This window comes from Protomyctophum parallelum, assembly GCF_964188405.1.
Source record: "Protomyctophum parallelum genome assembly, chromosome: 14".
NCBI lineage: Eukaryota > Metazoa > Chordata > Actinopteri > Myctophiformes > Myctophidae > Protomyctophum > Protomyctophum parallelum.
The window spans coordinates 13,629,092-13,642,029 of NC_139709.1; the positions used below are offsets into that span (position 1 = coordinate 13,629,092).

The 12,938-nt window shown below is 45.9% G+C and overlaps 1 protein-coding gene across 2 annotated transcripts in view; it reads left to right on the forward strand.

The window, feature by feature from the left end:
• wls (Wnt ligand secretion mediator) overlaps window positions 1-12,938 on the forward strand; it is a 47,257-nt gene that overhangs the window by 18,311 nt on the left and 16,008 nt on the right. For both annotated transcript variants that reach the window (XM_083782270.1, XM_083782269.1), the window contains exons 3-5: window positions 5,139-5,263; window positions 6,674-6,835; window positions 7,536-7,672. In XM_083782270.1, the coding sequence (XP_083638396.1) occupies window positions 5,139-5,263; window positions 6,674-6,835; window positions 7,536-7,672 (424 nt within the window). The remainder of the gene's footprint in view (window positions 1-5,138; window positions 5,264-6,673; window positions 6,836-7,535; window positions 7,673-12,938) is intronic.

Consider the following 12,938-nt stretch of genomic DNA (forward strand, 5'->3'; position numbering starts at 1 on the left):
ATATGGTTATAAATTATAACCATATAAAATGAAATGGGAGTTAAATGCTGCAATTTGTAAAAAATAAACCACATTTTATAACTTATAATGTGGTTATATTCATGTAGAAAACGGAAGAAGAAATTATTAATATAACTAAAGCTAGCAAAATAAACTAGAATAGAAAACGGTACAGTAGTGCATCCCGTGGATGCAGAGGTCGTTGTTTCATTGCGTCCCTTAACTATAAACTGCCCTATTTTAATCTCTCCAAATGTATTGCGTTGTTGCCCGTTTTAGGCTTTTGTGGAGCCTGTGGATAAACATTTGCATCCTTGCTGAAATCCAGCATATTATATATATATTACATTAATATGTCACGTCAAAGTAAACAAAGTACAAGTAGAATTCTAAGTAAGGTGGATACTGTTCTGTACTGCAGTCACATGACCAGTCAGTGAAGCACGCCCCGCACATTCCTGAAACCGCCTTTGGCATATCGCCGTGTTCCGATCCAAGAGAAGAATGACTCCTTGAACAGATGCCGCCAGCATATTTCAAAATATATCGGTGCTAGAGTGCCAGCAGATTTTACTCTGAAAGGTCCCCCCCCCTTCCGTTCCCCACCAAAACCGGGTGTTCCATTCTTACTTCGCCCTGGTCACGCTATCTAGAAGCGTTAATATTCCAAACGAGAGCCATGCTGAAGTCCGAAATGAAGACGGAACATTGCCCATCTGGTCAAAACCATGGAGAGTATCCCTAAACTTCATTTAGTTTTAGTCACCTGGAATGTCTTAGTGTTAGTCTAGTTTTAGTCGACTAAATGTCATAAGATTTTAGTCGACTAAATCTACAGTTGATTTAGTCGACTAAAATGTAATTTGGCGGGTCTTGATGCCGTCGTAATGAGTGTTTTTACACTTGCTGAAAATAGCCGATCTACAAGCTCACAACGCGTCGCATGCAACCAAGTGTAAAATGACTTATACTGGATCTCTTGTCCACTATAGTCCCTTCCTAACATTTTAGTCTAGTTTTTATTTGTCGACGAAATTGTCAGTATATTTAGTCTTAGTTTTAGTCATCGTAGCTTAGTTTTCATTTAGTTTCCATTTGTTTTTGTCAGTGAAAATAGGTAGTCAACAAACATTTTTCGTCTTAGTTTTAGTCGACGAAAACAACACTGATCCCTAGATTAGGAGATACGAGACATTCTTTCAGGGCCGCAAACAAGGACGTGAACAGCAGCGTGCATGCGCCAATCAACAAGGAGTATGGTGCAGAAGGAGAAGAGAGGCCAACCGAAACAGAAAATATATATATTTTATCAATAAAAAGAAACGCGTATACACGTCGTTAGCACCCCACAGTTTTGATATAAGACGTGTATACACGTCCAAGGCAACAATTGTGTTTTTAAGGGTTAAGGTACCCTTAACCGTTAAAAACACCATCACCCATAATCCATCTCACCCTCGCTTTTTTCCCCGCCAACCTCACGCCGACAGCTCGGTGCGGCGGTTCTTGTATTCTTTATTTTGTTTTACTGAGAATGAGGTTTAGAAATAAGTTTAGGGTCAGGCACAGTTTTTCCGGGGTTGAGTTTAGGAATAGGGGTAAGGTTTTGGCCTCGTTTTTACTGAGGTTAAGGTTAGAAATAAGGTTGGGTTTAACCGTTTAAGCATAATTTACTTGGGTTACTTTATGAACACCAGACTGAGCAGTTCCATGGCCTGTGTACGCCCCGGAGCGTGTTGGTAAAAAAAGGCGACTTTGTTGGTATTCTTAATAACTGCTCCACCCACCTGCCTTGCATCACCCAAAAGCCAAGCATCCCCCTGGCATGGCTCCAGCAATAACACAGCTGTTGAGAAGGCTTAGTTTCCGTGGCGATGGCCGCTGGACTGAGGTGGAATGTTTTTACGCCTTAAGCTGACATTCAGGGGTTCTTGGCAACGTTTACCTCGAAACGGAGAGAGAGGTGTCGAGGGGAGGGGGAAGGGGGGGGGGGGGGGGTGTCACGGAGACAGACGACTGCCAATAACCGTCTTTCTGTTCCTCTATGCCTTTTCTCTTCTCTCCCACACGTTTTTTTTGTTTTGTTTGGATTGTTCAGGCCATTGGGTTCATTTCTCTTCACTCTAGCTTGTTTCATAACTAGAGAGGGGACACTTGGCTTTGTAACATGATGTAAAGATGTTGTGTTTTAATGGCTCCTGTGTCCTTTTCAGTAGTTTTACCGGGGTGGTCTGTTTTTTACGCAAACTGCAGGCCATGCTTAAGTTTACATTAAATTGACATAACCTAGATTTGGGTCACAGTGGGAGACATCTATAAGACCTTTTTTTTATAATCGTTGAAACTTGAAACCTATGCTCCATCAATTATTCATATTATTCGTATCCAAGACCCGACTTGATTGTTTGTTTGAATTTCATAGAAACAATGCAAGTTTAGTTCTTGCATCATTATCCAAAGTCATTTTTAAACACTATAACTTCTACTGACAGTCTGACACCTCACATTGGGAAGTTTTAATTAGCTGCAGCTGTTTTGACATAACCACTTTCATAGCTTTCAGAGCCTTTGGCTCAAAAGACCATGTGTCTCTGCTTGTCTTTCACCAAGGCCTTATTTTAACCCGTCTTAGGATTTATAACACAAATGGCAGTACTATGCTCTGCGGAGTTGACCTGGTGTGAATGAAGAATTTGATTGGTTGTGATTTGGCTGAAAATGTGGCTTTCTTGAGCACTGTCACGTTGGATGAGAGCACATGGGTCAAAAAGTGAAGTTTCTAAAAGTGTGGAGAGGCCATAACAGTCTCTTATTGCTGTTCTAAGAGTGAAGTATGATAATGATATAAAAGGATTGGCTGATTATACTGTATACACGTAGCCATTCTGGACATCAAAACGTACTGTCAGTTCGCTGCTTTGCTACTGATCGTTTCTCCCTTGTGTAACTAGCGTGTGCTCCTCTGAGCACAGGTCTCCCGACAGGCAGGGTTGCCTTAGCCTGGTTAATAAACCAGACCGAATCAGCCGTTGGCAAAAAAAAATTGCCTACCGGCGGATTTCGGTCTGGAGAGGCTCAATTTTACGCCCATTTCCTACTCCAGAGAATGTGGCCTCCAATAGGGACACGGTATGCAATATGGGCGGGCTTTGGTACAGTGATGTTCAATGCTTGAGACCTTTGACTGACAGTAGCTCTGACCAATTGCGTCAAAGAGAAAATGTTTCCCTGGAAATGAAATCCAAGCTGAGCCTCCCCAGACTAATATCCCGCGGATCCGTGCGATATTAGTCTGGTTTATTAACCAGGCTAGGGTTGCCTACCCCCAGGTACCCGCAAACGTTGGGTCATAGCCACTTGGAATGGGATCAAAATTGAACTTGAACATCTTGATCGCATGAACCCAGATTATAATGTGTTCTGGTTTTGGATATAATCTGTAAAGAGTGGCAAAATGTGTTTTTTGAAGAAAATGATCCAAGGAATTCTAGATGCAAATACTTTTGGTTGTATTCAAGAATTATGGATGTGGAATCGGCCTTGTTAATAGCAGACATCCCACGATGGAGAAATCTATTTCCGGAGTAAAAAAAATTGTTGTTTTTCCCTGAGGGTAATGCGGTCAATCACAAATGAGTGAGAAAATACCACCGTTTTAAATGCTATTAAGATTTTATGACAGAACGCTTCTGAACATAATGACTGAAATGACTGAAATCAGTCGTGGCGACTGTGAACTTTAATCCATGAATATTGCTAAATTATAGTGCTGCTACCTTTGGCACGGCTTGCGTTTTACTCACCCCGACCTTCATTTTAACTGTTGGGCAATAGAAAACGTGCTGTTGTGCTGCACACTGTGCAACGGCCCGGGCAAGTATCATACTGTATGTATTTTATGAAGAGTGTGAGTGGGGGTGTGGATGGATGGATCAACCGACCGTATCCCAGACTCTTTTCTCTCCTCGCGTGTCTCAGACACAAGGCTGCTGCTGAAGTCACTAGAAGACCCTTCCCACAGCTAATTGCGTTTAGCTAGATTGACAGTTCAGTGACAAATGAGAACTAAACAAGCAGATCCGGTCTCTGTGCTTAATGTGTGCAAATAACGAAGGTGTGGGAAAGTATTTTGGGGCGGGAACCCCTTTTGGTGTTTTAAGCAGTATTGTGTTATACTTTAGCTATTGAAAAATAGCAGATCTCAGTGTTTCCTGCAGGAAAAGGCCTTGGCATGGTGCTGGGCGCGGGGGGGCCAAAGGCCAAAGGGCGCGCGTCGAAAATCTTGATTAATTAATTAATTAATTAGATTAATAAATTAAGATTAATTTGGATTATTGCTCTTGTATTGCTATTGGAGACACTGGGGAGGCACTGGGGGGACACTGGGGGACACTGGGGAGGCACTGGGGAGACACTGGGGAGGCACTGGGGAGGCACTGGGGAGGCACTGGGGGGACACTGGGGAGACACTGGGAAGACACTGGGGAGGCACTGGGGGGACACTGGGGAGACACTGGGGGGACACTGGGCAGGCACTGGGGAGGCACTGGGAAGACACTGGGGAGACACTGGGGAGGCACTGGGCAGACACTGGGGAGAAACTGCAGCCACTGGGGAGACATTGGGGAGGCACTGGGGAGGCACTCAGGGGGACACTGGGCAGGCACTTGATTTTTTTTTTTTTTTGGCAGCTTGGCATGGCGCAATTTATTTCAAGCATTGTGCAGCGCCATGCCAACAACATTGTGCAGGAAACCCTGGATCTACAAGCTCATAGCGCTGCACCGAGTGCTGCACTATGAACTTGTAGGTCTGCTATTTTTGAAAAATCGTGAAAATGTGCCAATTCAATCTTTGAATATATATTCTTTCAGATTTTCGGTTTTTAACTCAAATCTTTGCTTCTGGGGGGGGGGGGGGGTCCCTGAACAACATATTTTCAGATGGGGGTCGTTGGCATATTAAATATACATTTTGGGGTCCTTGACATGAAATATTGAGAACCACTGATATAGAAACATGAGGTTTTTCAGGAAAATAATACATTTTAAAAATCGACATCTGGCATAAATGGGTTAAAAAGAATCTTATGTACAGTAGTTATTTGTAACACTAATGTTTACCCCTTCCTGGTCCAGAGGACGGAGCGCTGGTCACCATTGACGTGGGTCTGGCCTACAGAGATGACTCGCTGAGCGAATGGACAGAGATGGCTCATTCCAAAGAGCTGAGGAAGCTCAACTGCAACTTCACTACCGCCAAGGTAGGACCGTCCTGCTCACTCTGCACCGACACTCACTCAGCTGTCACCTTTGCCCACTGTTTTTTTATTAACCCATTCATCATCATCATCATGACCTAAGATCAGATTTAAAAAAAAATCTTCTAGATCCTGACAGTTTTCTGAAAAAGCTATGTTTCTATGTCGGTCGTTCTTCGATAAAAAAAATAAATAGCAGACCTACAAGCTCGTAGCGTGCCACCGAGTGGCGCGCTACGAGCTTGTAGATCTGCTATTTTTTAATAGCTTAAAGCATAACATAGTGCTAACACCAAAAGGGGTTCCTGCACAAAATGGGTTAAAGCAGGAAATGTCGCATCACGATTTTGCTTATTCCTTCTGAATCTCAGCATATAAAATATAGCTAACTCGTCGAATCTCTTAGTTACATCAATATTGTTCTTAGAAAATAGTTTGTTTGTGCCTAAGTATTAAGATTATAAAGATCGCTTTGGTCATTTTGACTTTCAGGGACTTCCCATCTATTTCCCATGATCGCTGGTGGTTTGACTCATATGGATATATAGCTGGGGAGCCACAGGCCCAAAATTGGACAGGAATCGGAAGAATTCAGAATCCTGAAAACCCCCTAGTTTGACATTTGTCACAATTGCCGCTCATGCTACTAAAAGCATGATGAAATTTGGAAAATGTTGCCTTATATTGGTTGTCTATCTATGGTGTGGTATACAAAAATGGCCATAACTTTTTTTCGCGATGTTTTCGGCAGAGCAGGCCTCTCATTCTGTGGACCTTAATGGCCAAGTGAATAGAGAAAACGCAAATAAAAAGTACGGCAGGTTAATCCCCGGCTAATAAGATAAAACGCTGATGTTACTGCTGTCGAATTATTGCACATTTCTGAGACGGTTTATTTACAGTTGTGACGACACCGAGACAACTCCCTGACAATATCGCATGAGACCGTTTATTTATTTTTGGACCACAATGCTTATATGAGACTATTTAAAATGAAACTTCTATGACAGTGCTGACATAATGAAGTGACATTATTCTGGTGTGTGTCTAGCTCTTCGGTCGCCTATATTAAGGTTATTATTATTATTATTATTATTATTATTTAGAGTGACAGTATTAGAGGCTACACACCAAACACAAACACAGTTCAGTTCACTTTCATTGAACTCATTTTGAAGTGATGTGAAAAGTCATGATAATCCAAATGTTACCGCCAGAAACTATATTCTTGTTTACGAGATTAGCACCAGGACAGACATACACACACACACACACACACACACACACACACACACACACACACACACACAGAACCCTGCCTGGAATAGATTACAGTAGTAGAAGGAATAACAATGTTTTGAAAACTTATCAAAAATGCCTTGTGTGTGTGTGTGTGTGTGTGTTTTTGTTTAGACCTATGAGAACGAGGGACGGTACTACGAGTGTGATCTGCTGCCTTTCATGGAGGTGGGCAGTGTGGCCCACAAGTATTACCTCCTCAACATCCGCCTGCCGGTCAACGAACGCAAGAAGATCAACGTGGGCATCGGAGAGATCAAGGATATCCGATTGGTCGTAAGTTGCTCATGGCTACATGTTGAGATGGATGTATTTAGAACGGGACCTTTTTTGCTGAGCCTGGGAGTCGATGGGGACGCTTGTTTCACAGGTTAAGGTTAGGTTTAGGCATAGTTTTTGTGAGGTTATGTTATAACCTCCGCTCTACTAGTAGTAGCCGGCGCTGTGAAGGAAGCGCCGGCTACTACTTAGTATAGCCTCGGAAACGCAGACGTTTTTATTTCCAGGGAGAGAAAAAAATTCTTGGACCGAGTCCACTTCAATACGGCATACAGTAGCGCAAACGTCGCTCACTCTCTGCTGATTTCTGATTGTCTACTCTGCACCTTTGTTAAATTGACGTACACACGTACGCACGCACAATCCTCTCTCTCTCTCTCTCTGTCGCTCTAATTAATTAGTCTCATGTCCAGCAGCTGTGCCTAGTTGCTCCCGGCGGATCCTGCCGGGAGCTGCGTATGCCAGCACAGGTGAGTTCCAGTCTACTACTAGTAGGACTCCCACTCTCTGCAACAAAAAAAAAGAGTCCCGTATTTGAACATGAAATATAACACCGGTTTTATAGTGATTTTGTCTGAATGTTATTTCTCGATCCGCTGTGATTTAGACGAGTTGAATTAAAAACCATAAACTATTCAAAGTGCCGACTGTTTGAAGTGAACATTTGGTTGAAATTGGCCGTCTCTTATACTTCCAGGGCATCCACCAGAATGGAGGCTTCACCAAGGTGTGGTTTGCCATGAAGACCTTCCTCACCCCCAGCATCCTCATCATCATGATCTGGTACTGGAGACGTATCACCCTCATGACCAGACCTCCGGTGTTACTGGAGAAGTAAGTGCCCTCATCTTTACAATGATTAATCACAAACCTCTTTTATCGCAACGGGACAGGATTGAAAGGTTTCCCAAGATTACCCTCCTACAGGTATTCTTTTCATGCTACTTACGGCTAACCACCGAACCACCAGGACACATTGTTTTTGGTCAGGTTGAAACCCAATCTGGGAACCCATCGGCAAAAGAAAAAGGAAAAACTGCGGAAAAAACCGAAGAAAACGTGCCCAAAACCGGGAGGTCATCTCTCTTTAGAGTTTATATTCCAAACGTGACGCTTGGTTAAGTCCGAAATGAGGACAGAACATTGCCGTTCTGATCAACACCATGGACCAGCGACGTAGATTCAGAGATAATAGACTAGTTTTGTCGGCCCGTAAACAAGGAAGTGAAGTGATGTTGCGCATGCACAAAACATGTCCCAAGACATCGAGTCTTAATCCTGAACTTCCCAGACATTTTCATATAATTCCCCAGTCCGGGTGAACAACTGCTTGTTGGGAGCAAAGCTGGCTTCGTGTGGGCTGGCTGAAGCAGTGTGTCATGGAATGCTGTGCTGTGGAACGTGAACCTCACATACAGTAGACCCTGCTGTTTGTCTAGCCCCCTACTGTGCTGCGAAGGGCGGATCAGTATGAGGCTGCGTTCAGCGCCACGGGAAGGCCTGCCGTAGCATGAAATGCATTACACTACTGTATCTGCTAGCTAGCACTCAACTGACACATCCTATGTATACACACACAGCACCACAGCGGACACACACAACCACTCTGTGACTACACACACACACACACACACACACACACACACCCTCACTCTGCCCGGTGCGGCTCTCGCAGCTCGCATTCCCAGATGATCAGCATGCTTTCAGGGATGTGCCATTCGTAACCTATTTGTAGACGGCCAGATGATTTTTTCATGCTGTAAAAAGCATTGGCCACCTTTTTACCAGTAGTCTACAGAGCCATCAGGATGGGGGGGAAAGTTTTGAGAGAACTGCCAAAAGACTGATGAGAGTTGGATACAGTATGCTTTTCACAGCCTCTGTCCCCGTTTGCTCCCCTTTGGAAATGGACCACGGCGACATAATTCCTGCTATAAAGCAAGTCGGTGGACTGACTGTTCCTCAGTGTTCTGATTTAGTTACACCGGCGGTTCCCAGGGGCCATATACCCCCTGTTACCTCCTGACCTATAGACGCACCCCCTGTTACCTCCTGACCTATAGACGCACCCCCTGTTACCTCCAGACCTATAGCTGACGCACCCCCTGTTACCTCCTGACCTATAGACGCACCCCCTGTTACCTCCAGACCTATAGCTGACGCACCCCCTGTTACCTCCTGACCTATAGCTGACACACCCCCTGTTACCTCCTGACCTATAGCTGACACACCCCCTGTTACCTCCTGACCTATAGCTGACACACCCCCTGTTACCTCCAGACCTATAGCTGACGCACCCCCTGTTACCTCCTGACCTATAGCTGACGCACCCCCTGTTACCTCCTGACCTATAGCTGACGCACCCCCTGTTACCTCCTGACCTATAGCTGACGCACCCCCTGTTACCTCCTGACCTATAGCTGACGCACCCCCTGTTACCTCCTGACCTATAGCTGACGCACCCCCTGTTACCTCCTGACCTATAGCTGACACACCCCCTGTTACCTCCAGACCTATAGCTGACGCACCCCCTGTTACCTCCTGACCTATAGCTGACGCACCCCCTGTTACCTCCTGACCTATAGCTGACGCACCCCCTGTTACCTCCTGACCTATAGCTGACACACCCCCTGTTACCTCCAGACCTATAGCTGACGCACCCCCTGTTACCTCCTGACCTATAGCTGACGCACCCCCTGTTACCTCCTGACCTATAGCTGACGCACCCCCTGTTACCTCCTGACCTATAGCTGACACACCCCCTGTTACCTCCAGACCTATAGCTGACGCACCCCCTGTTACCTCCTGACCTATAGCTGACGCACCCCCTGTTACCTCCTGACCTATAGCTGACGCACCCCCTGTTACCTCCTGACCTATAGCTGACACACCCCCTGTTACCTCCTGACCTATAGCTGACGCACCCCCTGTTACCTCCTGACCTATAGCTGACGCACCCCCTGTTACCTCCTGACCTATAGCTGACACACCCCCTGTTACCTCCAGACCTATAGCTGACGCACCCCCTGTTACCTCCTGACCTATAGCTGACGCACCCCCCGTTACCTCCTGACCTATAGCTGACACACCCCCTGTTACCTCCTGACCTATAGCTGACGCACCCCCTGTTACCTCCTGACCTATAGCTGACGCACCCCCTGTTACCTCCTGACCTATAGCTGACGCACCCCCTGTTACCTCCTGACCTATAGCTGACGCACCCCCTGTTACCTCCAGACCTATAGCTGACACACCCCCTGTTACCTCCTGACCTATAGCTGACACACCCCCTGTTACCTCCTGACCTATAGCTGACACACCCCCTGTTACCTCCTGACCTATAGACGCACCCCCTGTTACCTCCTGACCTATAGCTGACGCACCCCCTGTTACCTCCTGACCTATAGCTGACGCACCCCCTGTTACCTCCTGACCTATAGCTGACACACCCCCTGTTACCTCCTGACCTATAGCTGACGCACCCCCTGTTACCTCCTGACCTATAGCTGACGCACCCCCTGTTACCTCCTGACCTATAGCTGACGCACCCCCTGTTACCTCCTGACCTATAGCTGACACACCCCCTGTTACCTCCTGACCTATAGCTGACGCACCCCCTGTTACCTCCTGACCTATAGCTGACACACCCCCTGTTACCTCCTGACCTATAGCTGACGCACCCCCTGTTACCTCCTGACCTATAGACGCACCCCCTGTTACCTCCTGACCTATAGCTGACGCACCCCGTTACCTCCTGACCTATAGCTGACGCACCCCCTGTTACCTCCTGACCTATAGCTGACGCACCCCGTTACCTCCTGACCTATAGCTGACGCACCCCCTGTTACCTCCTGACCTATAGCTGACGCACCCCCTGTTACCTCCTGACCTATAGCTGACACACCCCCTGTTACCTCCTGATCTATAGCTGACACACCCCCTGTTACCTCCTGACCTATAGCTGACACACCCCCTGTTACCTCCTGACCTATAGCTGACGCACCCCCTGTTACCTCCTGACCTATAGCTGACACACCCCCTGTTACCTCCTGACCTATAGCTGACACACCCCCTGTTACCTCCTGACCTATAGCTGACGCACCCCCTGTTACCTCCTGACCTATAGCTGATGCACCCCCTGTTACCTCCTGACCTATAGCTGATGCACCCCCTGTTACCTCCTGACCTATAGCTGACACACCCCCTGTTACCTCCTGACCTATAGACGTACCCCCTGTTACCTCCTGACCTATAGCTGACACACCCCCTGTTACCTCCTGACCTAGCTGACGCATGGAAATATACATTGCATAAGCTACTGTATATACAGGTAGAGACATATATTTCCTATTTATTCACATATACTGTATGAACCTGGCATATACGTATATGCAGCATAGGCTATATTCTGCAATACTTGCCATATATTGGCATAATATGTTAATAAAACCATAGCACCACCACCATTAGCCTTTTCATGGGGATGCACACGCAGATTAGACACACCAACGGTCGGACATGCGGAAACAACGGTCGAACATGCACTGCTCCCATGCTTGGCGGTTAGGGTTAGGTTAGGGTTTGAGGTACTGTAGGTTGTCGGTCTAAGTCTAATGACAGTCGGAACAATAGCATGTCAAAAGCAAACTAAAGCCTGTACGCTTTTCATGTCGCTCACCCCCTAGAAGGCGCCCGCGCACCACAAGGGGTGCACACACCACAGTTTGGGAACCACTGAAATTACACCATGGTCTCACCACGAATGTGTAATGTCCCCGACAACGTCTGTGGTTTAATTCTGTTGCTTGTTAGCGACTGCATGTAAAACATTCAAAATTCTCGAGTGGGGTATTTCTTATTTTGTCTATCTGTATGAGGACCTACAGTCCTCACAACAAGGCAGTAGAAGTACAAGAGCACGCACGGACGCACGCACACACACACACACACACGCACAGATATACAGGCCTAAGTTCTCCTGTGTGTTGTCTGTGCTCGGGGACATTCCCTGCATACCAACTCAATGTTGTCTCACTCCGTGCGCTCAGTGCAACATGCCAGAACTATTCTCTTAGAACGCAATCTGTATGTCTGTCTACTTAGAACCTGCTACGCTTCCTGTATGCTTTACCTCTGTTTGCACTACAAACTTGCGAAACCTAAAAAAAAAAAAGGGAAAAAAAGCACCTCCTGTATGTCTTTTATTTCTTGTTGCTTGACGACACCGACCGACCCCCTCCACACGCACACACGCGAACGTGCACTGTTACCCATACCCACTGTATTTTATGATTAGCCTTTCATCTAGTCCTGGCATGCCGAGACCTGCCACAGACCTTGAGGAGAGAGAGAGAGAGAGAGAGAGGCCCTGTTCTGTCTGTCTCCACGTAGGTTGATTTGTTGTCTAGACTCTCTATAGAGCGTCGCAGTTCCACCCCCTTTCAGAACGACGAGTGGCCCAGGAAATTAATCCCAATGCATTTTTCCCATAGGCTTTTTTTAAAGTATTTATTTAAAGACGGTTACGCCGCGGACAAAGCCAACTCGGATCGTGACAAATCATGACAATGAACACAATATTTTGGGCCGATCAAATCATTAGAAAGAAGAATATAAAGGCAGGAGACAACACTATTTGTTTTGTTTTGCTTCTTATAAATTATTTGATCGGCCCAAAACATTGTGTTCATTGTCATGATTTGTCACGATCCGAGTTGGCTTTGTCCGCGGTGTAACCGTCTTTAAATAAATACTTTAAGAAAAGCCTATGGGGAAAAATGCATTGGGATTAATTTCCTGGGCCACTCGTCGTTCTGAAAGGGGGAGGGACTGCGACGCTCTATAGAGGTTGGAGTGTGTCGGCTGTAAGTAATGAGGTTAGTTAGACAGGTTATTGGGAACAAACTGCGCTATTTGTCTTTACTAGATAATCTAATTAATACATTATAGGCAATGTCCTTTAGGGCCTAAGTGGTCCACTTCCATTAGACAGATTTAGTTAGCCATATCACAGGCCTGCTATTTTCAGCATGCAACCAAGTGTAAAAAATAAAAATACTGGATCTCTTGTCCACTAGTCCCTTCCTAACATTTTAGTCTA